The 26,189-nt window shown below is 43.9% G+C and overlaps 2 protein-coding genes across 2 annotated transcripts; both read right to left on the reverse strand.

The window, feature by feature from the left end:
• Positions 1–17,304: 17,304 nt before the first annotated feature.
• Positions 17,305–22,000, reverse strand: LOC123493705 (uncharacterized). The gene is made up of 4 exons (XM_045227703.1): positions 21,982–22,000; positions 20,507–20,959; positions 19,541–20,178; positions 17,305–17,812 (listed from the first exon to the last, which is right to left on the reverse strand). The coding sequence occupies exons 1-4, from the start codon at positions 21,998–22,000 to the stop codon at positions 17,615–17,617; spliced, it is 1,308 nt and encodes a 435-aa protein (XP_045083638.1). The 3' UTR covers positions 17,305–17,614.
• A 1,855-nt stretch (positions 22,001–23,855) lies between these two features.
• On the reverse strand, positions 23,856–25,974 carry LOC109743343 (putative pentatricopeptide repeat-containing protein At1g02420). Its single transcript, XM_020302429.4, has 2 exons — positions 24,205–25,974; positions 23,856–24,112 (listed from the first exon to the last, which is right to left on the reverse strand). The coding sequence occupies exon 1, from the start codon at positions 25,863–25,865 to the stop codon at positions 24,315–24,317; it is 1,551 nt and encodes a 516-aa protein (XP_020158018.1). The 5' UTR covers positions 25,866–25,974; the 3' UTR covers positions 23,856–24,112; positions 24,205–24,314.
• Between the last annotated feature and the right edge of the window lie 215 nt (positions 25,975–26,189).

The raw sequence follows: 26,189 nt of genomic DNA on the forward strand, positions 1-26,189 counted from the left end.
GACATTACATGACCGCGTTCATGAGACTGGTTCTACCGCTGTGCTTCGCGCACACGTGGCTAGTGGGTGTCTGTTTCTCCAACTTCAGCTGAATCGAGTGTGACTACGCCCGATCCTTATTTAAGGTTAAAATAGCACACTTAATGAAAAATCATTGTGGTTTTGATGCGTAGGTAAGAACGGTTCTTGCTAAGCCTGTAGCAGCCACGTAAAACTTGCAACAACAAAGTAGAGGACATCTAACTTGTTTTTGCAGGGTATGCTATGATGTGATATGGTCAAGACGTGATATATGAATTGTTGTATGAGATGATCATGTTTTGTAACAGTTATCGGCAACTGGTAGGAGCCATATGGTTGTCTCTTTATTGTATGAAATTCAATCGCCATGTAATTGCTTTACTTTACCACTAAGCGGTAGCGATAGTCGTAGAAGCAATAGTTGGCGAGACGACAACGATGCTTCGATAGAGATCAAGGTGTCAAGCCGGTGACGATGTTGATCATAACGGTGCTTTGGAGATGGAGATGAAAGGCACAAGATGATGATGGCCATATCATATCACTTATATTGATTGCATGTGATGTTTATCCTTTATGCATCTTATTTTGCTTAGTTTGATGGTAGCATTATAAGATGATCCCTCACTAAATTTCAAGGTATAAGTGTTCTCCCTGAGTATGCACCATTGCGACAGTTCATCGTGCCGAGAAACCACGTGATGATCGGGTGTGATAAGCTCTACGTTCACATACAACGGGTGCAAGTCAGCTTTGCTCACGCAGAATACTCGGGTTAAACTTGACGAGCCTAGCATATGCATATATGGCCTCGGAACACTGAGACCGAAAGGTCGAGCGTGAATCATATAGTAGATATGATCAACATAGTGATGTTCACCATTGAAAACTACTCCATCTCACGTGATGATCGGACATGGTTTAGTTGATTTGGATCATGTGATCACTTAGATGATTAGAGGGATGACAATCTAAGTGGGAGTTCTTAAGTAATATGATTAATTGAACTTTAATTTATCATGAACTTAGTACCTGATAGTATTTTGCATGTCTATGTTGTTGTAGATCAATGGCTCGTGCTACTGTTCCTTTGAATTTTAATGCGTTCCTAGAGAAAGCTAAGTTGAAAGATGATGGTAGCAACTACACGGACTGGGTCTGTAACTTGAGGATTATCCTCATTGCTGCACAGAAGAATTACATCCTGGAAGCACCGCTAGGTGCCAGGCCTGCTGCAGATGCTGCTGATGACGTTAAGAACGTCTGGCAGAGTAAAGCTGATGACTACTTGATAGTTCAGTGTGCCATGCTTTACGGCTTAGAACCAGGACTTCAACGACGTTTTGAACGTCATGGAACATATGAGATGTTCAGGGAGTTGAAGTTAATATTTCAAGCAAATGCCTGGATTGAGAGATATGAAGTCTCCAATAAGTTCTACAGCTGCAAAATGGAGGAGAATAGTTCTGTCAGTGAACATATACTCAGAATGTCTAGGTACCACAACCACTTGACTCAACTGGGAGTTAATCTTCCTGATGATAGTGTCATTGACAGAGTTCTTCAATCACTACCACCAAGCTACAAAAGCTTCATGATGAACTATAATATGCAAGGGATGGATAAGAAAATTCCCGAGCTCTTCGCGATGCTAAAGGCTGCGGAGGTAGAAATCAAGAAGGAGCATCAAGTGTTGATGGTCAACAAGACCACCAGTTTCAAGAAAAAGGGTAAAGGGAAGAAGGGGAACTTCAAGAAGAACGGCAAGCAAGTTGCTGCTCAAGTGAAGAAGCCCAAGTCTGGACATAAGCCTGAGACTGAGTGCTTCTACTGCAAAGGGACTGATCACTGGAAGCGGAACTGCCCCAAGTATTTGGCAGATAAGAAGGATGGCAAAGTGAAAGGTATATTTGATATACATGTTATTGATGTGTACTTAACTAATGCTCGCAGTAGCGCCTGGGTATTTGATACTGGTTCTGTTGCTCATATTTGCAACTCGAAACAGGGGCTACGGATTAAGCGAAGATTGGCTAAGGACGAGGTGATGATGCGCGTGGGAAATGGTTCCAAATTCGATGTGATCTCCGTCGGCACGCTACCTCTACATCTACCTTTGAGATTAGTTTTAGACCTGAATAATTGTTATTTGGTGCCAGCGTTAAGCATGAACATTATATCTGGATCATGTTTGATGCGAGACAGTTATTCATTTAAATCAGAGAATAATGGTTGTTCTATTTATATGAGTAATATCTTTTATCGTCATGCACCCTTGATGAGTGGTCTATTTTTACTAAATCTCAATAGTAATGATACACATATTCATAGTATTGAAGCCAAAAGATATAAGTTTAATAATGATAGTGCAACTTATTTGTGGCACTGCCATTTGGGTCATATTGGTGTAAAGCGCATGAAGAAACTCCATGCTGATGGACTTTTGGAATCACTTGATTATGAATCACTTGATGCTTGCGAACCATGCCTCATGGGCAAGATGACTAAGACTCCGTTCTCCAGAACAATGGAGCGAGCAACAGACTTGTTGGAAATAATATATACTGATGTATGCGGCCCAATGAGTGTTGATGCTCGCGGCGGGTATCGTTATTTTCTGACCTTCACAGATGATTTGAGCAGATATGGGTATATCTACTTGATGAAACATAAGTCTGAAACATTTGAAAAGTTCAAAGAATTTCAGAGTGAAGTGGAAAATCATCATAACAAGAAAATAAAGTTTCTACGATCTGATCGTGGAGGAGAATATTTGAGTTATGAGTTTGGTCTTCATTTGAAACAATGCGGAATAGTTTCGCAACTCACGCCACCCGAAACACCATAGCGTAATGGTGTGTCCGAACGTCGTAACCGCACTTTATTAGATATGGTGCGATCTATGATGTCTCTTACTGATTTACCGCTATCGTTTTGGGGTTATGCTTTAGAGACGGCTGCATTCACGTTAAATAGGGCACCATCTAAATCCGTTGAGACGACACCATATGAACTGTGGTTTGGCAAGAAACCCAAGTTGTCGTTTCTTAAAGTTTGGGGCTGCGATGCTTATGTGAAAAAGCTTCAACCTGATAAGCTCGAACCCAAATCAAAGAAATGTGTATTCATAGGATAACCAAAAGAGACTGTTGGGTACACCTTCTATCACAGATCCGAAGGCAATGTATTTGTTGCTAAGAATGGATCCTTTCTAGAGAAGGAGTTTCTCTCGAAAGAAGTGAGTGGGAGGAAAGTAGAACTTGATGAGGTAATCGTACCTTCTCCTGAATTGGAAAGTAGTACATCACAGAAGTCTGTTCCAGTTATTCCTACACCAATTAGTGAGGAAGCTAATGATGTTGATCATGAAACTTCTGATCAAATTACTATTGAACCTCGTAGGTCAACCAGAGTAAGATCTGCAGCAGAGTGGTACCATAATCCTTTTCTGGAGGTCATGTTACTTGATCATGACGAACCTACAAACTATGAGGAAGCGATGATGAGCCCAGATTCCGCGAAATGGCTTGAGGCCATGAAATCTGAGATGGGATCCATGTATGAGAACAAAGTATGGACTTTGGTTGACTTGCCCGATGATCGGCAAGCCATAGAGAATAAATGGATCTTCAAGAAGAAGACTGACGCTAACAGTAATGTTACTGTCTACAAAGCTCGACTTGTTGCGAAAGGTTTTCGACAAGTTCAAGGAGTTGACTACAATGAGACCTTCTCACCCGTAGTGATGCTTAAGTCCGCCCGAATCATGTTAGCAATTGCCGCATTTTATGATTATGAAATTTGGCAAATGGATGTCAAAACTGCATTCCTGAATGGATTTCTGGAAGAAGAGTTGTACATGATGCAACCAGAAGGTTTTGTCGATCCAAAGGATGCTAACAAAGTGTGCAAGCTCCAGCGATCCATTTATGGACTGGTGCAAGCATCTCGGAGTTGGAATGAACGTTTTGATAGTGTGATCAAAGCATATGGTTTTATACAGACTTTGGAGAAGCCTGTATTTACAAGAAAGTGAGTGGGAGCTCTGTAGAATTTCTAATATTATATGTGGATGACATATTGTTGATTGGAAATGATATAGAATTTCTGGATAGCATAAAAGGATACTTGAATAAGAGTTTTTCAATGAAAGACCTCGGTGAAGCTGCTTATATATTGGGCATCAAGATCTATAGAGATAGATCAAGACACTTAATTGGACTTTCACAAAGCACATACCTTGAAAAAGTTTTGAAGAAGTTCAAAATGGATCAAGCAAAGAAAGGGTTCTTGCCTGTATTACAAGGTGTGAAGTTGAGTCAGACTCAATGGACGACCACTGCAGAAGATAGAGAGAAAATGAAAGGCATTCCCTATGCTTCAGCCATAGGTTCTATCATGTATGCAATGTTGTGTACCAGACCTGATGTGTGCCTTGCTATCAGTTTAGCAGGGAGGTACCAAAGTAATCCAGGAGTGGATCACTGGACAGCGGTCAAGAACATCCTGAAATACCTGAAGAGGACTAAGGATATGTTTCTCATTTATGAAGGTGAAAAAGAGCTCGTCGTAAATGGTTACGTCGATGCAAGCTTTGACACTGATCCGGATGACTCTAAGTCACAAACCGGATACGTATTTATATTGAACAGTGGAGCTGTCAGTTGGTGCAGTTCTAAGCAAAACGTCGTGGCGGGATCTACGTGTGAACCGGAGTACGTAGCTGCTTCGGAAGCAGCAAATGATGGAGTCTGGATGAAGGAGTTCATATCCGATCAAGGTGTCATACCTAGTGCATTGGGTCCAATGAAAATCTTTTGTGATAATACTGGTGCAATTGCTTTGGCAAAGGAATCCAGATTTCACAAGAGAACCAAGCACATCAAGAGACGCTTCAATTCCATCCGCGATCAAGTCAAGGAGGGAGACATAGAGATTTGAAAAATACATACAGATCTGAATGTTGCAGGCCCGTTAACTAAGCCTCTCTCACGAGCAAAACATGATCAGCACCAAGACTCCATGGGTGTTAGAATCATTACTATGTAATCTAGATTATTGACTCTAGTGCAAGTGGGAGACTGGAGGAAATATGCCCTAGAGGCAATAATAAAGTTGTTATTTATATTTCCTTACATCATGATAAATGTTTATTATTCATGCTAGAATTGTATTAACCGGAAACTTAGTACATGTGTGAATACATAGACAAACAGAGTGTCACTAGTATGCCTCTACTTGAGTAGCTCGTTAATCAAAGATGGTTAAGTTTCCTAATCATAGACATGAGTTGTCATTTGATTAATGGGATCACATCATTAGAGAATGATGTGATTGACAAGACCCATCCGTTAGCTTAGCACTATGATCGTTTAGTTTGTTGTTATTGCTTTCTTCATGACTTATACATGTTCCTATGACTATGAGATATGCAACTCCCAAATACCGGAGGAACACTTAGTGTGCTATCAAATGTCACAACGTAACTGGGTGATTATAAAGATGATCTACAGGTGTCTCTGATGGTGTTTGTTGAGTTGGCATAGATCGAGATTAGGATTTGTCACTCTGATTGTCGGAGAGGTATCTCTGGGCCCTCTCGGTAATGCACATCACTATAAGCCTTGCAAGCAATGTGACTAATGAGTTAGTTGCGGGATGATGCATTACGGAACGAGTAAAGAGATTTGCCGGTAACGAGATTGAACTAGGTATGATGATACCGACGATCGAATCTCAGGCAAGTAACATACCGATGACAAAGGGAACAACGTATGTTGTTGTGCGGTTTGACCGATAAAGCTTTTTGTAGAATAGTAGGAACCAATATGAGCATCCAGGTTCCGCTATTGGTTATTGACCAGAGATGAGTCTCGGTCATGTCTACATAGTTCTCGAACCCGTAGGGTCCGCACGCTTAACGTTCGATGACGATATGTATTATGAGTTTTGTGATTTGATGTACCGAAGGTTGTTCGGAGTCCCGGATGTGATCACGGACATGAGGAGGAGTCTCGAAATGGTTGATACATGAAGATTGATATATTGGAAGGCTATGTTTGGACACCGGAAAGGTTTCGGATGAGTTCAGGCATTTTCGGGAGTACTGGGGGGTTACCGGAACCCCCCGGGGAGTTAATGGGCCTTAGTGGGCCATGGTGGAAGAGAGGAGGAGGCGGCCAAGTGGGAGGCGCACGCCCCCCCCCCCCAAGCCCAATCCGAATTGGGGGGGCGGCCCCCCTTTTCCTTCTTTCCCTCTCCCTCTTCCTTCTTCTCCTACTCCAACTAGGGAAGGGGGGAAACCTACTCCTACTAGGAGTAGGAATCCCACCCTTGGGCGCGCCCCATGAGGCTGGACCTCCCCCTCCTCCACTCCTTTATATACGGGGGAGGGGACACCCCATAGACACACAAGTTGATCTTAGCCATGTGTGGTGCCCCCCTCCACAGATTTCCACCTCGGTCATATTGTCGTAGTGCTTAGGCGAAGCCCTGCGTCAGTAACTTCATCATCACCGTCGCCACGCCGTCGTGCTGACGAAACTCTCCCTCGGCCTCAGCTGGATCTAGAGTTCATGGTACGTTGCTACCTCTTGAGCACTGCGTTGGTTTTCCCTTGAAGAGGAAAGGGTGATGCAGCAAAGTAGTGTAAGTATTTCCCTCAGTTTTTGAGAACCAAGGTATCAATCCAATAGGAGGCTACGCGCGAGTCCCTCGCACCTACACAAAACAAATAAATCCTCGCACCAACGTGATAAGGGGTTGTCAATCCCTTCACGGTCACTTACGAGAATGAGATCTGATATATATGATAGGATAATATTTTTGGTATTTTTATGATAAAGATGCAAAGTAAAATAAAAGCAAAGTAAAAAGCAAAGGAAATAACTAAGTGTTGGAAGATTAATATGATGAAGATAGACCCGGGGGCCATAGGTTTCACTAGTGGCTTCTCTCAAGAGCATAAGTATTTTACGGTGGGTGAACGAATTACTGTTGAGCAATTGACATAATTGAGCATAGTTATGAGAATATCTAGGTATGATCATGTATATAGGCATCACGTCTGAGACAAGTAGACCGACTCCTGCCTGCATCTACTACTATTACTCCACTCATCGACCGCTATCCAGCATGCATCTAGAGTATTAAGTTCATGAAAACAGAGTAACGCCTTAAGCAAGATGACATGATGTAGAGGGATAAATTCATGCAATATGATAAAAACCCCATCTTGTTATCCTTGATAGCAACAATACAATACGTGCCTTGCTGCCCCTACTGTCACTGGGAAAGGACACCGCAAGATTGAACCCAAAGGTAAGCACTTCTCCCATTGCAAGAAAGATCAATCTAGTAGACCAAACCAAACTGATAATTCGAAGAGACTTGCAAAGATAACCAATCATACATAAAAGAATTCAGAGAAGACTCAAATATTGTTCATAGATAATCTTGATCATAAACCCACAATTCATCGGTCTCAACAAACACACCGCAAAAAGAAGATTTCATCGAATAGATTTCCACGAGAGAGGGGGAGAACATTGTATTGAGATCCAAAAAGAGAGAAGAAGCCATCTAGCTACTAACTATGGACCCGAAGGTCTGAGGTAAACTACTCACACTTCATCGGAGAGGCTATAGTGTTGATGTAGAAGCCCTCCGTGATGGATGCCCCTTCCGGCGGAGCTCCGGAACAGGCCCCAAGATGGGATCTCGTGGGTACAGAAGGTTGCGACGGTGGAATTAGGTTTTTGGCTCCGTATCTGATCGTTTGGGGGTACATAGGTATATATAGGAGGAAGGAGTACGTCGGTGGAGCAACAGGGGGGCCACGACGGTGGAGGGCGCGCCCTGGGGGGTGGGCGCGCCCCCCTACCTCGTGGCCTCCTCTTTTGTTTCTTGACATAGGGTCCAAGTCTCCCGGATCATATTCTTCCTAAAAATCACGTTCCCGAAGGTTTCATTCCGTTTGGACTCCGTTTGATATTCCTTTTCTACGAAACTCTGAAATAGGCAGAAAACAGCAATTCTGGGCTGGGCCTCCGGTTAATAGGTTAGTCCCAAAAATAATATAAAATTGAATAATAAAGCCCAATAATGTCCAAAACAGTAGATAATATAGCATGGAGCAATCAAAAATTATAGATACGTTGGAGACGTATCAGGCATCCCCAAGCTTAATTCCTGCTCGTCCTCGAGTAGGTAAATGATAAAAACAGAATTTTTTATGCGGAGTGCTACTTGGCATAATTTCAATGTAATTATTCTTAATTGTGGTATGAATATTCAGATCCGAAAGATTCAAGACAAAAGTTTAATAATGACATAAAAATAATAATACTTCAAGCATACTAACAAAGCAATCATGTCTTCTCAAAATAACATGGCCAAAGAAAGTTATCCCTACGAAATCATATAGTCTGGCTATGCTCTATCTTAACCACACAAAGTATTTAAATCATGCACAACCCCGATGATAAGCCAAGCAATTTTTTCATACTTTTGACATTCTCAAACTTTTTCAATCTTCACGCAATACATGAGCATGAGCCATGGATATAGCACTATATGTGGAATAGAATGGTGGCTGTGGAGAAGACAAAAAAAGGGAGAAGATAGTCTCACATCAACTAGGCGTATCAACGGGCTATGGAGATGCCCATCAATAGATATCAATGTGAGTGAGTAGGGATTGCCATGCAACGGATGCACTAGAGCTATAAGTATATGAAAGCTCAACAAAAGAAACTAAGTGGGTGTGCATCCAACTCGCTTGCTCACGAAGACCTAGGGCATTTTGAGGAAGCCCATCATTGGAATATACAAGCCAAGTTCTATAATGAAAACTTCCCACTAGTATATGAAAGTGACAAAATGAGAGACTCACTATCATGAAGATCATGGTGCTACTTTGAAGCACAAGTGTGGTAAAAGGATAGTAACATTGTCCCTTCTCTCTTTTTCTCTTGTTTTTTTTATTTGGGCCTTTTCTCTTTTTTTTATGGCCTCTTTTTTTTCATCCGGAGTCTCATCCCGACTTGTGGGGGAATCATAGTCTCCATCATCCTTTTCCTCACTTGGGACAATGCTCTAAAAATGAAGATCATCACACTTTTATTTTCTCACAACTCAACAATTACAACTCGATACTTAGAACAAAATATGACTCTATATGAATGCCTCCGGCGGTGTACCGGGATATGCAATGAATCAAGAGTGACATGTATGAAAGAATTATGAACGGTGGCTTTGCCACAAATACGATGTCAACTACATGATCATGCAAAGCAATATGACAATGATGGAGCGTGTCATAATAAACGGAACGGTGGAAAGTTGCATGGCAATATATCTCGGAATGGCTATGGAAATGCCATAATAGGTAGGTATGGTGGCTGTTTTGAGGAAGGTATATGGTGGGTGTATGATACCGGCGAAAAGTGCTCGGTATTAGAGAGGCTAGCAATGGTGGAAGGAAGAAGGGTGCGTATAATCCATGGACTCAACATTAGTCATAAAGAACTCATATACTCATCGCAAAAATCTACAAGTTATCAAAGCAAAGTATTACGCGCATGCTCCTAGGGGGATAGATTGGTAGGAAAAGACCATCGCTCGTCCCCGACCGCCACTCATAAGGAAGACAATCAATAAATAAATCATGCTCCGACTTCATCACATAACGGTTCACCATACGTGCATGCTACGGGAATCACAAACTTTAACACAAGTATTTCTCAAATTCATAACTACTCAACTAGCATGACTCTAATATCACCATCTTTATATCTCAAAACAATTATCAAGCATCAAACTTCTCATAGTATTCAACACACTAATAAGAAAGTTTTTACAAATCTTGAATACCAAGCATACTAGGATTATTTAAGCAAATTACTATGCTATTTAAGACTCTCAAAATAATCTAAGTGAAGCATGAGAGATCAATAGTTTCTATGAAACAAATCCACCACCGTGCTCTAAAATATATAAGTGAAGTACTAGAGCAAAACTATATAACTCAAAAGATATAAGCGAAGCACATAGAGTATTCTAACAATTTCCAAATCATGTATAGCTCTCTCAAAAGGTGTGTACAGCAAGGAAGATTGTGGTAAACTAAAAATCAAAGACTCAAATCATACAAGACGCTCCAAGCAAAACACATATCATGTGGTGAATAAAAATATAGCTCCAAGTAAAGTTACCGATGGAAGTAGACGAAAGAGGGGATGCCTTCCGGGGCATCCCCAAGCTTTGGCTTTTTTGTGTCCTTAGATTATCTTGGGGGTGCCATGGGCATCCCCAAGCTTAGGCTCTTGCCACTCCTTGTTCCATAATCCATCAAAATCTTTCACCCAAAACTTGAAAACTTCACAACACAAAACTTAACAGAAATCTCGTGAGCTCCGTTAGCGAAAGAAAACAAAAGGCCACTTCAAGGTACTGTAATGAACTCATTCTTTATTTATATTGGTGTTAAACCTACTGTATTCCAACTTCTCTATGGTTTATAAACTATTTTACTAGCCATAGATTCATCAAAATAAGCAAACAACACACGAAAAACAGAATCTGTCAAAAACAGAACAGTCTGTAGTAATATGTAACTAACGCAAACTTCTGGAACTCCAAAAAATCAGCCAAAATAGGACGACCTAGGCAATTTGTTTATTGATCAGCATCAATTGGAATCAGTATTTTATCACGTTCTGGTGATTTTTAACAATTGTTTTCGTGAACAGAAAGTTTCTGGAAATTTCTGCAAGATCAAATAACTATCATCCAAGAAGATCATATAGGTTTAACTTGGCACAAACACTAATTAAAACATAAAAAAACATCTAAACAGAGGCTAGAACAAATATTTATTCCTAAACAGAAGCAAAAAGCAAAAAACTAAAAATAAAATTGGGTTGCCTCCCAACAAGCGCTATCGTTTAACGCCCCTAGCTAGGCATAAAAGCAAGGATAGATCTAGGTATTGCCATCTTTGGTAGGCAATCCATAAGTGGCTCTCATGATAGATTCATATGTTAATTTTATTTTCTTCCTAGGGAAGTGTTCCATGCCTTTCTTTAATAGAAATTGGAATCTAATATTCCCTTCCTTCATATCAATAATTGCACCAATCGTTCTAAGGAAAAGTCTACCAAGAATAATAGGACATGAAGGATTGCAATCTATATCAAGAACGATAAAAATCTACGGGCACATAATTCCTATTTGCAACAATAAGAACATCATTAATTCTTCCCATAGGTTTCTTAATAGTGGAATCCGCAAGGTGCAAGTTTAGAGAGCAATCATCAAAATCACGGAAATCTAGCAAATCGCACAAAGTTTTGGGAATAGTGGAAACACTAGCACCCAAATCACATAAAGCATAGAACTCATGATCCTTAATCTTAATTTTAATAGTAGGTTCCCACTCATCATAAAGTTTTCTAGGGATAGAAACTTCCAACTCAAGCTTTTCTTCATAAGATTGCATCAAGGCATCAACGATATGTTTAGTAAACGCTTTATTTTGACTATAAGCATGAGGAGAATTTAGCACGGATTGCAACAAGGAAATACAATCTATCAAAGTGCAATTTTCATAATTAAATTCCTTGAAATCCAAAATAGTGGGTTTATCAACATCTAGGGTTTTGATTTCTTCAATCCCACTTTTATCAAATTTAGCATCAAGATCTAAAAACTCCGAATTTTTGGAACGCCTTCTAGGTAAAGGTGGATCATATTTAGTCCCATCATTATCAAGATTCATATTGCAAAACAAAGATTTAATAGGGGACACATCAATAACTTTTAGATCTTCATCTTTATTTTCATAGAAATTTGAAGAACACGCTTTCATAAAACAATCTTTCTTAGCACGCATCCTAGCGGTTCTTTCTTTGCACTCATCAATGGAAATTCGCATGGCTTTGAGAGACTCATTGATATCATGCTTAGGAGGAATAGATCTAAATTTAAAGAATCAACATCAAGAGAAATTCTATCAACGTTCCTAGCCAATTCATCAACTTTAAGCAATTTCTCTTCAAGCAAAGCATTGAAATTCTTTTGCGAATTCATAAACTCTTTAACACTAGTCTCAAATTCAGAGGGCATCTTATTAAAATTTCCATAAGAGTTGTTGTAGGAATTTCCATAATTATTAGAGGAATTGCTAGGATAAGGCCTAGGGTTAAAGTTTCCTCTATACGCGTTGTTACCAAAATTATTCCTACCAACAAAATTCACATCCATAGATTCATTATTATTATCAATCAAAGTAGACAAAGGCATATCATTAGGATCAGAAGAAACACTCTTAGTAGCAAATAATTTCATAAGTTCATCCATCTTTCCACTCAAAACATTAATTTCTTCTATCGCATGCATTTTTTTATTAGTTGATCTTTCAGTGTCCCATTGAGAATAATTAACCATAATATTATCTAGGAGTTTAGTAGCTTCTACTAAAGTGATTTCCATAAAAGTGCTTCCCGCGGCCGAATATAAAAGATTTCTAGAAGCAAAATTCAATCCGGCATAAAAAGTTTGTATAATCATCCACAAATTCAAACCATGAGTAGGGCAATTACGTATCATTAATTTCATCCTCTCCCAAGCTTGTGCAACATGTTCATGATCAAGTTGCTTAAAATTCATAATATCGTTTCTAAGAGAGATGATCTTAGTGGGAGGAAAATACTTAGAGATAAAAGCATCTTTGCACTTGTTCCAAGAATCAATACTATTTTTAGGCAAAGACGAAAACCAAGCTTTAGCAAGATCTCTAAGCGAAAAAGGAAATAGCTTCAACTTAACAATATCATTATCAACATCTTTCTTCTTTTGCATATCACACAAATCAACGAAGCTATTTAGATGAGTACCGGCATCTTCACTAGGAAGGCCGGCGAATTCATATTTCATGACAAGATTCAACAAAGCAACATTGATTTCACAAGATTCGGTATCGGTAAGAGGAGCAATCGGAGTGCTAAGGAAATCATTATTGTTGGTATTGGTAAAGTCACATAATTTGGTATTATCTTGAGCCATCGTGACAAACAAGCAATCCAACACACGAGCAAACAAAAAGCAAGCGAAAATGAGGCGAACGAAAAAGAGAGGGCGAATAAAACGGCAAGGGTGAAGTGGGGGAGAGGAAAACGAGAGGCAAATGGCAAATAATGCAATGCGGGAGATAAAGGATTGTGATGGGTACTTGGTATGTTGACTTTTGCGTAGACCTCCCCGGCAACGGAGCCAGAAATCCTTCTTGCTACCTCTTGAGCACTGCGTTGGTTTTCCCTTGAAGAGGAAAGGGTGATGCAGCAAAGTAGCGTAAGTATTTCCCTCAGTTTTTGAGAACCAAGGTATCAATCCAGTAGGAGGCTACGCGCGAGTCCCTCACACCTACACAAAACAAATAAATCCTCGCAACCAACGCGATAAGGGGTTATCAATCCCTTCACGGTCACTTACGAGAATGAGATCTGATAGATATGATAGGATAATATTTTTGGTATTTTTATGATAAAGATGCAAAGTAAAATAAAAGCAAAGTAAAAAAGCAAAGGAAATAACTGAGTGTTGGAAGATTAATATGATGAAGGTAGACCCGGGGGCCATAGGTTTCACTAGTGGCTTCTCTCAAGAGCATAAGTATTTTACGGTGGGTGAACGAATTACTGTTGAGCAATTGACAGAATTGAGCATAGTTATGAGAATATCTAGGTATGATCATGTATATAGGCATCACGTCCGAGACAAGTAGACCGACTCCTGCCTGCATCTAGTACTATTACTCCACTCATCGACCGCTATCCAACATGCATCTAGAGTATTAAGTTCATGAAAACAGAGTAACGCCTTAAGCAAGATGACATGATGTAGAGGGATAAATTCATGCAATATGATAAAAAAACCATCTTGTTATCCTCGATGGCAACAATACAATACGTGCCTTGGTGCCCCTACTGTCACTGGGAAAGGACACCGCAAGATTGAACCCAAACCTAAGCACTTCTCCCATTGCAAGAAAGATCAATCTAGTAGGCCAAACCGAACTGATAATTCGAAGAGACTTGCAAAGATAACCAATCATACATAAAAGAATTCAGAGAAGACTCAAATATTGTTCATAGATAATCTTGATCATAAACCCACAATTCATCGGTCTCAATAAACACACCGCAAAAAGAAGATTACATCGAATAGATCTCCACGAGAGAGGGGGGGAACATTGTATTGAGATCCAAAAAGAGAGAAGAAGCCATCTAGCTACTAACTATGGACCCGAAGGTCTGAGGTAAACTACTCACACTTCATCGGAGAGGCTATGGTGTTGATGTAGAAGCCCTCCGTGATGGATGCCCCTTCCGGCGGAGCTCCGGAACAGGCCCCAAGATGGGATCTCATGGGTACAGAAGGTTGCGGCGGTGGAATTAGGTTTTTGGCTCCGTATCTGATCGTTTGGGGGTACGTAGGTATATATAGGAGGAAGGAGTACGTCGGTGGAGCAACAGGGGGCCCACGAGGGTGGAGGGCGCGCCCCCTACCTCGTGGCCTCCTCTTTTGTTTCTTGACGTAGGGTCCAAGCCTCCTGGATCATATTCTTTCTAAAAATCACGTTCCCGAAGGTTTCATTCCGTTTGGACTCCATTTGATATTCCTTTTCTACGAAACTCTAAAATAGGCAAAAAAACAGCAATTCTAGGCTGGGCCTCCGGTTAATAGGTTAGTCCCAAAAATAATATAAAAGTGAATAATAAAGCCCAATAATGTCCAAAACAGTAGATAATATAGCATGGAGCAATCAAAAAGTATAGATACGTTGGAGACGTATCAGACGTCACCGAGCTGAACGTGTGCAGATCGTGGAGGTGCCGTGCGTTCAGTACTTGATCGGTTGGATCGCGAAGACATTCGACTACATCAACCGCGTTACTTAACGCTTCCGCTTTCGGTCTACGAGGGTACGTGGACACACTCTCCCCGCTTGTTGCTATGCATCTCCTAGATAGATCTTGTGTGATCGTAGGAAATTTTTTGAAATATTGCGTTCCCCAACAACGCGAGTAACTACATCACCGATTTCATGGTCGGTAATAAAGACAAGGAGACGATTCTCGTGCCTTATCATCCCATGTAAGTCATCCGCGCTGATATCCTTTCTTCGATTTCAATCATTCATTTGCGCGCGTGGATGATAATTTGAGGTGTACTTATTTTGCGCAGCGACGGGCGCGTCGTCCTCATCATCCTTTACCCCTGACTCTCCCACGCTCTTTACTTGGACTCATCGAAGAACATGAAGAAAAAGGATTACACACACATCCAGTCTGTTCTCGACTGTGCTATCTTTACCTACGGCCTACGGGGTGGAGAGATCACGCTCAAGAAGACAAGGAACCGCGCGCCCGCCTTCGGCTATAAGACTGACTTCTGCTGCATCCAGCAACCGAGTGATACTCTCAGTGATGGATTCTATGTCCTCCACCACATGCTGGAGTACATACGGGGTTAGCAGAACCTTCGCATGTCACCTAGATCCGGAGATGCCCATATTCTGCAATGGGCAAAGAACCTAGGAGATATCCTGGATCATCGACTTCGAGCTGAGTTCTATCACATGCAGCGTGAACTTACCCAAATCATCATGAAGGAGGTCTAAAAAAATAGGGATGTTATACGAAGAAGGGCAAATATCGCGGGAAGACGTCCGAACACGCGTATCGGCTCAGCGTCTCGACCTGAAGCCTTTCACTGCACTCGGGGATTATCTCCCTGACTTGGATGGATGGCACGACATGTTGGAGTGATTGACGATATATGACCAAGTGTCCGTCTAGTCCATACTTTCTCTATGACGAAACTTTGAGTTATGCATGACCAAACTTTATTTGTGATGTAATTAAACCGTCCTCCTCAACTAGCGAAGATCACTCTGGTTAGGGCATTTTGGGTACGATGAACTTTGTTATTTATGCTTATGGTATGTTGCTTCTATTTTTGCCAAGTCTGTCTTTTTCTGTTGCTCAACTATATATGTTGCATATAATCGACTCATGTGACGATGCAGGTACATAGATCATCGATGGTGAAGAAGTGCTACGCCAGGAGTATACGACGAGTGGCCGGAGTGTTAGACCCAGGTGTACCGGTTTCCGAGCGACAGCCAGAGAGGGTTCGATAGCAGAGCCGAAGTGGAAAGTAGTTAGTTTAGGTTCACGCTAGTGCGAGAGAGGGATACGAATCGGTGCCTCAAGAAGTACTATATTATATATGATGAGACATGTCATGTAACTTATATAGCTATATCATGATTATGATGTGACGACATGATTTGTGTTGGATGATATGATGAGACTATTATGTGTATGATATGATGAGCATATTGTCAGTTTATGATATGATTAGAATACGAATCGGTGCCTCAAGAAGTACTATATTATATATGATGAGACTATTGAAGGATGAAGATCAAACGCAATATAGGCGAGATGACTCTACCGGCGTCCCGTTGTACAGCTGCATTGCCGTTGCCCATAGGATTGGATCATTTGATCGTGGGATGGACTCATGGAAGATTTGCACTAATGGCAAATTTTTCTATTAATTTGATTTGTTTCGAACTGTAACAATTTTTCAGTTCCCCATTTGAGCGCCCGATCAACCAAGGACAAACTAGTAGTCTAATACTCCCTCCGTAAAGAGGGAGTAGTAGTTTCCATGTGCAGAACAGTATTTTGGAAGCAATTCTATTCGATAACCTTGGGGGCATCGTCTTGGAGCCGGCTACAACTGAAGACCGGTGGTTGACGGCATCTTCGCCGCGGTGGTTGGCGGCATCTTCGCCGCGTGGTTTGCTGAGGAGGCTGTTTTTGGGGCACTATTTTCTGTATGGCAACGATGACGGCGTCGAGAGGAGCTTCGGTCGCGGCTCGGGCTTTGGTAATCGGATCTTCCCGGCGTGTCCGAGGTGCTCTTCCGTGGGTTGCCTGGTTGTTTTGAAGTCGGAGTTGCGGTGGAGCGAGTCCAGGCGGCGACGATGACAGACACTCGGTGGTCGTTTGCGGTGAGCACGGTCGGCGCAAGTCCTGCATGTTTCCCTCGTGATGCTCGTCGTCAAAGTCGGAGCTGTCGGTTGTTTGTGCGTGTGGCCATCTGTTGGCATGTGCAGTCGTGGCTTGTGCAGCTGTCCTGCAGCTCTGTGTTCCATGTCGGTGGCTAGGTTGGCCGGTGGTGCCCATTTTGTGGGCTGGATTGTATCGGTTTTAGCCTGGTTTTCCGTCAATTAACCGGGCAATTCTTCTTCTTCTTAATCAATGAAAATGAAGTCTTTTGCCTCGTTTAAAAAAAAGTACTCCCTCCGTCCCGTAATTCTTGTCGCAAAGGCTTTTTTGCAATTTAGTCCTTTAAATTTCCCCGACCAAACCCGCAGTCCACTCCGTCTCCTTCCTCGCCGGCTCCACACACACACACGCACACCCCCCAAGCAGCAAGGTTCGATTTTTGCCGCCGCCTGGTTCCCCTGCGCGTCGTGGACCACCTCCTCGCCGGCGAGCCTCCGTCGACCTCATACCTACCCGCCGCAGCCCAACCCTGCCCCTCCCACGCCATCTTCGGTCGGTAGCCCCGCCACGCCGCAGCTCCTTCGCCAGCAGGTCGACGCTGCTGTACACCCCGTGTCGCCGTCGCCAGCAGGTAAACGACGCCGTCCACTCCTGTTCAGCCACGGCACCGTCGTCCAGCACCTCAAGGCCGACATCGTCTGGAGCTCCTGTTCAAGATTTTAGATTCAGAGATGAGTTTAACCGCAAAAAAAAGATTCAGAGATGAGTACTGAAACTACTTGATGCTAAGTTTCAGACTAAATTTACTGTCAAAACTGTCAATTTACTCCTCTATGTGGGCATTTCTAGTTTGATCCAGAGATTCAGACTAAAGCTTTGTTTTCTTTTCAAACTCTGTTCAAGTTCCATTGCTATGCATTGATTTCAGCTCAAGTTCTATTGCTTGTTCACTAGCTCAAGTTTGCAATTGCTTTGTTTTGAAACTATGCTCTGTTTTGAAACGGCTTGTTCACTAGCTCAAGATCAAACTGTAACCAAATTGTCCATTTAACAGAAATCAGGTTCATAACTGATCACTAGCTGTCAAATTTAGTTAATCAAACTTTAACCAAACTTTCCATTTAACAAAAGTTAGGTTCATAACTAATCACCAACTGACAAAACTGAGAAGTGTACTCCTGGAGTACTGCTGCTTGGAGTATTTTCCATTTAACAAACTTTATCTGAATGTCTTGTTCCTCTATCTGAATCTTCGGACGAGGCTTTCACAGCGTCTCCGTGCTTGCTGTGCACAGTATTGACATGACCCATAAATTTAGCTCACCCTATCTGCATTACTATTCTGTACTCTGCATCTATGAAGAAATGCAGAGTTCATGTGGGCAGATCGCCCTCATTTTACTTCTTCTTCTTCTTCTTTTTCAGAAGAAAAGTAAATCTCCATGGACCACTTGCGTAGTGAACCCGGATGGCATTTAAGCTGCCCCATATAGTGTTCTCATTGGGTCTTACATCTGTCAGTTTACTGCCTGAACTTTAGCTCATAAGAGTAAGAAATGGCTTCAGTACTGCATTGTGGTCATGTGGTGTGCCTGACGTTCCATCACGCTAATTGCATTTCAGTACATAAGCACATAGCAGGTCTGAAACCCCTAGGAAATCATTTGCATATTGTCAACCTACTGTGAAATGAGTAATAGCTGCATCTTGCAGTATAGTAGTGTGGGCCTCCTCATTGGTTGTAAAGCAAAGCACTTTGGCATTTTCAATCATGAGTAAATCAGAAACTAGTCTCAGCTTGAGTCCTGATCTTGTGCATTTTCTTTTTCTTTCAGTGAACTAATCTCAGCTTGAGTCCTAATCTACTGTAATTTTTTATTTTAAATTGTTTAATTGACAAATCATTTTAAATGGTGCGCACAGGTTTCAGTGAACTAGCCTCAGCTTGAAACAGTTAACTGAATTTTGAGCAGTAAGGAACATCATGGAGTAATCCTGTTACTCCAGATTGTTTTAAATTGTTTAATTTCCAGATTGTGGAGCAGCAAGGAACATCATGGAGTAATCCTGTTAACTGATATCCAGATTGTGGAGCAGCAAGGAACATCATGGAGTCATCCTGTTAATTGTCCCTGTGTACTCTCTGTCTAATTGTATAATTGTTCACATCATGGAGTAATCTTGTTAACTGTCCCTGCGTACAATCTTGTTAATTGTTCACATTATGCGTAATAATCCCAGTTGTCAAAATCTTGTCTGATTGAGTGTTTCCGAAATTAACATGGTTGAATGTTTCCAAAATTAACATGATTAAATGTTTCCAAAATTAACAAAATCCCATTCCAGATTGAATGTTTCCGTAATTAACATTATTGAATGTTTCCAAAATTAACAAAATCTTGCCATTTACTGAATGCTTCCAAAATTAACATTACCAATTTTGCAGGACTACCAACTGCAGGTGGTCGAAGCAGCAGAAGCAGTAGGCGTCGTCGGCGGGGGCAGCAGCAGTAGTAGGCGTCGGCGGCGAGGAAGGAGCGGCAGGGAAGGACTACCCCAGCAGCAGAGCCGGTGAGGAAGGATCCGGCGGAAAAGGAGAGACTGGGCCGGCGATTGGAGTCTCCCAGCAGCAGAGACGGGGCGCGGGGAAGGATCGCGGCGAGATCGTGGAGGTTGGCGGCGGTGCAGGTGCAAGTGGGCGCCGCGCCGTGGTGGCTGGTCGTGCAGATGGGCGGCAGCTCAGCTAGGTGGCGGAATCGCGCAGCTTGGCGCCGCAGGTCCTTGCGGATCGAGGACCAGCTCGCCTGGTGGTCGCGGCGGTGGGCGGCGGAATCGGCGAGCAGCTGGTGGCGGTTGGGCGGCGGTGGGTGGTTGCGGGTGGGCTGCGAGCGCCGAATCTCCAGCACGTCGGCGGAATCCCACGGCGCCGGCCCGTGGCGACGCGCGGGCGCCGGACGGAGGAAGCAGAAGGAGTACCTGTTTGCTATTGTTTTAAGATTACGAGGTGTTTTTTGCGAAATAACCACTGCACTGTGCGCGCGACATGAATTTCGGGACGGAGGGAGTACTAATGCTAAATTTTAAGGAAACTAATTCCAGATTCTTACGATTTATTCTAGCAAAGTAACTCCAAATCGAGCTGAATCGGCACAAACAACTGCAGTACAAATACAGAGGTGACGAACATGCATGTAGCACGACGCATGACCACATGACCTAACTCATTGACACCAGGGCATTCTGCAGATTGGAGACCACACCATTTGATTCAGATGTTCAACACTCAACACTCGTCAGCTCGCTCAGTCCAAGTCGGAGGCTTCATCACAAGAAGAAGCCGCGTGACAGGCGGCCGCTGTCTTTGGGAATGCAGAGGGGTGTCTTGTCAGACCCCAGCAGACACCTGGGGTGCAGGTCGACCCCGCAGGGACTGCACCGGTAGCGCCAGAGGCAGTCGGTGCTACAGCGCGTGCACTTCGTTGGACGGGCCACGGTGAGGACGACGAGATGCTCCGGGTGCAACGGCGAGACGGCCGCGGCTGGCAGCTGGGAGCAGACAGGGTGCACGTCGAAGGCGGTCGGGCGGCACCTGTAGTGCATGCCGTAGATCCGCGTCTCGCACAGGTCGCAGACGCGACCATCGTCGTAGGCCACGGCCGGCTCGAACGTCAGCGGGTGCTGCCCGTGGAAAGGAAGGAGCGCGGTCGGCGGGCACGTCGCGCAGAACTCGTGCAGGTCGAAGTCGCAGGCGTCGCAGCGGTAGCGGAAACCTGCTCCGTTGCAGGCGCAGCCACTGCAGACAAAGTCGGCGCCGGCGACGCGGCGGAGCACCAGGGGGTGCTCCTTGTGGGCGTCTGTCAGATCCCGGATGGATCAGCCATGGATTTGAAGTGGATCAAGAACAAGAAATTGGGAAAAAGTATGAAATCACCAAGAACAGTGAGGAACTTGTGTATATGGTGTATGTATGTAAAGGTATTGTTGTATTGATAATAACCAATATTTGGCTGAATAGTTGATCGATACATCTCCTCTAGTTACCACACCTTATATAGCCTGAGGTTACAGAGAGTAACTTGAATATAGAAATAATAACAAGGACGGAAATGAATAAACGTTGACAGCCGTAGATCTTCTGCCATTGGGTTTCCTTTTTATCTTGGCCATTCAATCTGCCATGACACGGCAAGTCCTCCTCTGACTAGTACATGACAGCGTCGTGGAGGATCTGCTTCGGCATTATGCGTGCGTTTCCAGCTGGGAATGGGATGAGAAGCTGAGGCAACTGCGAGTGTGTTGTTTATATACTGTAGAGATCATCGGTGGACTGGGTGGGTAATAACTCTGTTCCTGGAATTCTAGGAGGCGGGATGGAATACGAGCAGACACATGTACTAGCAATAATTTTCTCAAAAAAAAAACGTACTAGCAATAAACTCGGAGCCAGAATTCTAGGAGGTGGAAGTGGGTCCGGTCGAGCAGACTCGTGTGTCCTTTCGGCTAGCTGCACCGACCATCTACACCCTGCCTCCTCAAATCCTCCTCGGACGCCCAGTGATCGAACCAAAAGAGAAGAAAAAAAATGAACCAGCCAAACCCTTCATATCATCTCTTTACATCTGGGTTATCCGTGAACCCTCGTATTAAGATCAAATGTAAAGAGGATACAAGGGCTCGTGGATGCGCCCGGTCAGTCTGGCACATAGAACACGGCTCACCCCGGACAACCTTTTTCTTTTTCATTATTTTTTATTTTTTTCTTTCTCTTCATCTCCATCAATCACATGCAAGTGACCGCACATATAAAGAAGAAAATGAAGAGTGGCTACATGGACAGACAAATAGAGGCTTAAAACGAACACGCCTGGACACTGACCGGGCACGTCCGCGAACATTTAGGGGGGGCGGATTTGATAAGTCCAGTTGTAGATACTCTAACTTATCTAAAACCTGTTCAAGGCTCATTCGGTTGGGAGGAAACAAAAATATAGGAATCAGGAGTAGTACAGGAATTTGATAGGATAAAACTTGTTATCCTAAGGAATTATCTTGCGTCACTCCTACGCAGCAAATGAGCTTTCAGGGCCTCTTTGATTCACAGTATTTTGAAAACGCATGAATAGAAAAGGTATAGGATTGGAGTGGCATGCCCACTCGAATCCTATAGAATAGGAAAGGAGTATTTGATGCCACGGGAAAAACAAAAGAATTGTAAAAATAGGTTGGAGTAGATGTTAGATTTTCTATGAGAAATGTAGTACAACTAATCCTATGAATCAAAGGACCAATGTTTTCTACAGGATTTCAATCATCCAAAATCCTATAAAAATCCTTTGAATGGATGTACAGTTTCCCAAAAAACACAGGAGATGATTAGTATTCCTACGAAATTTCAGTACACATTTCCTACAAACTGAATGCATCTATAGAAAATTTTCTCTAGAATCCTTGCCCCTATGTTTTTTCTATGAAAATCCTCCGAACCGAATGAGGCCTCGGTGTTTATTATATCTCGTTCTCTTGCGCACAAGATCCGAGGAAAACATGGCCGAACACAATTTCTGTCTCAAGAAGGCGTCCGTACGAGACGATGTATTAGTTTCATCCCCAGCTCGCTCAATCTCTATGGATCACAACAGCGAGCTGCCATGGGATTTCTAGGCCCTTTAGTTAGTCTTTCCTATTTTCATTCGTTCGCAAACATACAGCTAGGTTCCACTATTGAAATTCAGTAATTCGTTCGCAAACATACAGCTAGGTTCCACTATTGAAATTCAGTAATGTAGCAAGGTTCAGACAGCACAAAGCATAAATTAGTTGGGCAGGTTTTGGCACTGATCCAAACAGGCCCTAAAGCAAGAGAATAGGGGGTGCAGGAGAACCCAAGGGGGGAGGCGCTAGCTACTAAAGAACAGGCACAAGAGTCTGACCTATTTCCTGCACTTCGTATGCCTCCCAAAGGCATGCGCCCGGAAAATCTCAGTGCCTTAAAGCAGTGCTTGCTTATCCACCGGAGGATGCAGATCTGCCCTGCATTAAGGAACACAACAAACTAGCAGGGGAACAAATCCATTTTCCACAAAACACGCCTTATTTCTAGTTTTCCAAAGAGTGCAGCTGCCAATCCAGTGATCTGCATGTTAGTCTTGGGAAAATCCATCAAAAAAATTGGGAAAAGCACCCAGGCCTGACGTTTGCCCCAATAGCCAAGCTAACCATGTATAGCGATGCACATTCATTCAGTCCCTAAGTGCGCTACTGGCTATTCACATCAGCAAGTTAATACTTCCATTTTCAGGTCATTCACAAAAATAAAATAAAAAGGCCACATCTTCTGTTGCAGAACAGATTCATGAGCACTTGCACATTACCTTCATGCGATAAATCGAGAGACAATATACGTGTTTGCTTTCCTTCCCTGTAACTTCACACTTTTATTTCAGACAAAGACAGAGCTTGAATTAATTGTAAAAAAAACATTTTATACAATGAGACTCCCAGCAGAGCGGGACCACAAATTTGGCCGGCATCCTCCAAATCTCCTAATCGCAGGATTTCCTTGGTCTTTGCAAAATTTGGTAACACATCAAATAATCGGAATTGAGGGAGTAGTTCCAAACTTCCAATTCTACGTTCATCATAATGAGGTTCTATGACGTTGGTATACCATATGCAGTTTCAATTTCATATGAGAGATTGGACAGTGGTGTAATACCATATGGTCCAACAGGCAGGTTAGACGTCCCCCACTGTATGAATTTTTTCAGGAAAGTTATATATTCCCTCCGTTTCTAAATATAAGTCTTTCTAGGGATTTCAATACAAACTACATTCGGATGTATATAGACACATTTTAGGGTGTAGATTCACTCATTTTGCTCCGTATGTAGTCCATAGTGGAATCTCTAAAAAAGACTTATATTTAGGAACAGGGGAAGTATTAATAATGACAATAATCTGACAATATACATCGATTGTCTCTCAATAACATCCCGAATTGTTCATACCTGTTTGGAGAGGCAATATTGTCATCAGAAATGATGGAAGCAAAACGACTAACCAATACCTTCATATGAAATCAGAAATCTAGAAGGTTTACCTCCACAGGATAATAATAGTACAATGAACTCTTCAGAACCAATTCAACAATTTCCTGGTCAACCAAATTTGTGGTCATCAAATGATGCTCCCTGTCGTATGAATAACATGCTAAGTTGCTATTATTATTTCAGTATCATCTCCATCGGGTGTGGTTTCAGCAGGGGGACGAACTCTTTGGCAATCCTCAGGCAGCAGCCGGCCAAACCGAGCCATTTTCTCAGTTAACCCGGCAATAGATTCTTCCCGGTTGGCAAGCTGCATTAGTATCTTGATTCTTCTAAATGAAATGCTGCTGGGTTTCTGCCCCAAATCAGTAATTTGATGGAAGCACCTCTCAGCCTCCTCCAGCTTTCCCTCATCACATAACAGGTCAAACAAAACATCTGACACCAAGGTGAATGATCCAAACCCGTTCTCGACCATATCGCCCCACAGCTCTAGTGCTTCTGCCACCTTACCATGCCGATGACATAACCTGATAATAAACATGCAAGATTGCGTGTTGGGGAAGCATCTTTCAGACCGCATCCGCTCATACAACAGCCACGTGCTACCAATATCGTACGCCCAGTAGTAGAACCGGAAGAAAAGGTTATATGTCGTGGCATTCGGCATCAGTCCCCTTGAGGCCATTTCGTCCATCAACGCAAACGCATCACCAAGCCTCTTTGCTATAACAAAGTTCCGTATTGTGGCATTGTACGCCGCCACATCCGGGTGACATCCAAGCTCACGCATCTCCTTCAGCAGGTCTCTAGCCTTGTCAGGCTGGCCAACCAGTCCCAATCCGCCAATCAAACTCGTATAGGTGATCACATCGGGAGCAATTTCATTCCCACGCATTTCATCGAGCAGCTTATAGGCCTTCTCCACGCCATGGTTCTTGCAGTGGCAATCAATCAAAGAGTTGTAGGTGACCAAGTCAGGATCAATCCCGTGCTCTCGCATCTCTGCGAAGAACGCATCGGCATCCTCGGAGGACTTCCACCCGGAGAGCAGGATGTTGAAGGTATGGCGGTTCACCTGGAACTCGTGCTTGTGCGCGTGGTAGACGTTGCGCGCGTCGGACATGCTCTTCTCCTGGCAGAGCGTGCGGAGCAGCGCGTTGAAGAGGTCGGCCGACTCGGTGCCCTCGCGGCCGCGGAAGAGCCGCAAGAGGCGGCGGAAGGAGGCGACGGTCTCGCGGACGGAGCAGATCTTGGCGACGCGGCCGAGGACGACCATGGCGGTGCGCGCGGTGATGGCGTCGGGGCAGAGCCGGTGGATGGACTGGACGAGGTCCCACATGTGGGAGAAGCGGCGGGCGCGGCCGAGCACGTAGAGGGCCGTGTCGAGCGCGAAGGGGGAGGGCGCGACGCCGCAGCGGTCGGCGGCGAGCGAGAGGAGCGAGAGCGCGCGGAGCGGGTCCCCGTGGGCGAAGCGGAAGCGGCGGAGGACGAGGTCGAGGAGCGGCGGCGAGAGAGGGACGGCGGAGGCGGAGAGCGCGGACTCCATGGCCGACGGCGTGGGCGCGGCCGTCACGATGTGGTAGACCGAGTCGGCGTCGGCCTCGGAGGCCGTGGCCTCCCCGGCGGCGGGGGCCGCGGGCAGCGGGGACGGCGGCGGCCTGCGGGGCGAGGAGATGTACTGGAACACCCGCCTCGCCGGCCTGGGCGGCATCCCTGGGAGGTGGGCGGCGTCTGTCGGAGGTTTTGGGGAGGGTTTTGGCGGCGTCGGCGCGGGGCGAGCGGCATGGAGGCTGCAGCCTGCAGCTTGGAAGGGGAATGGAAAGAGGGATGGTCCGTGCAGTGCGGTCGCAGCAGAAGCGGGCCGGGTCGAATAGTGTGATGGGCTAGAGTGGAATTCACTTCGTGGCTCGTGCTGTGCCATTCTTGGCCCCTCACATGGGCCATTGGGCTACGAGCACTACGACGCAATACCACAACAAACGTCCAGTCTCTTGCAAACATTCCCTAACAAAAAAGGCCGACGCCACGCATGGCC

Source organism: Aegilops tauschii, chromosome 4 (genome assembly GCF_002575655.3).
Source record: "Aegilops tauschii subsp. strangulata cultivar AL8/78 chromosome 4, Aet v6.0, whole genome shotgun sequence".
Taxonomy (NCBI): Eukaryota; Viridiplantae; Streptophyta; class Magnoliopsida; order Poales; family Poaceae; genus Aegilops; species Aegilops tauschii.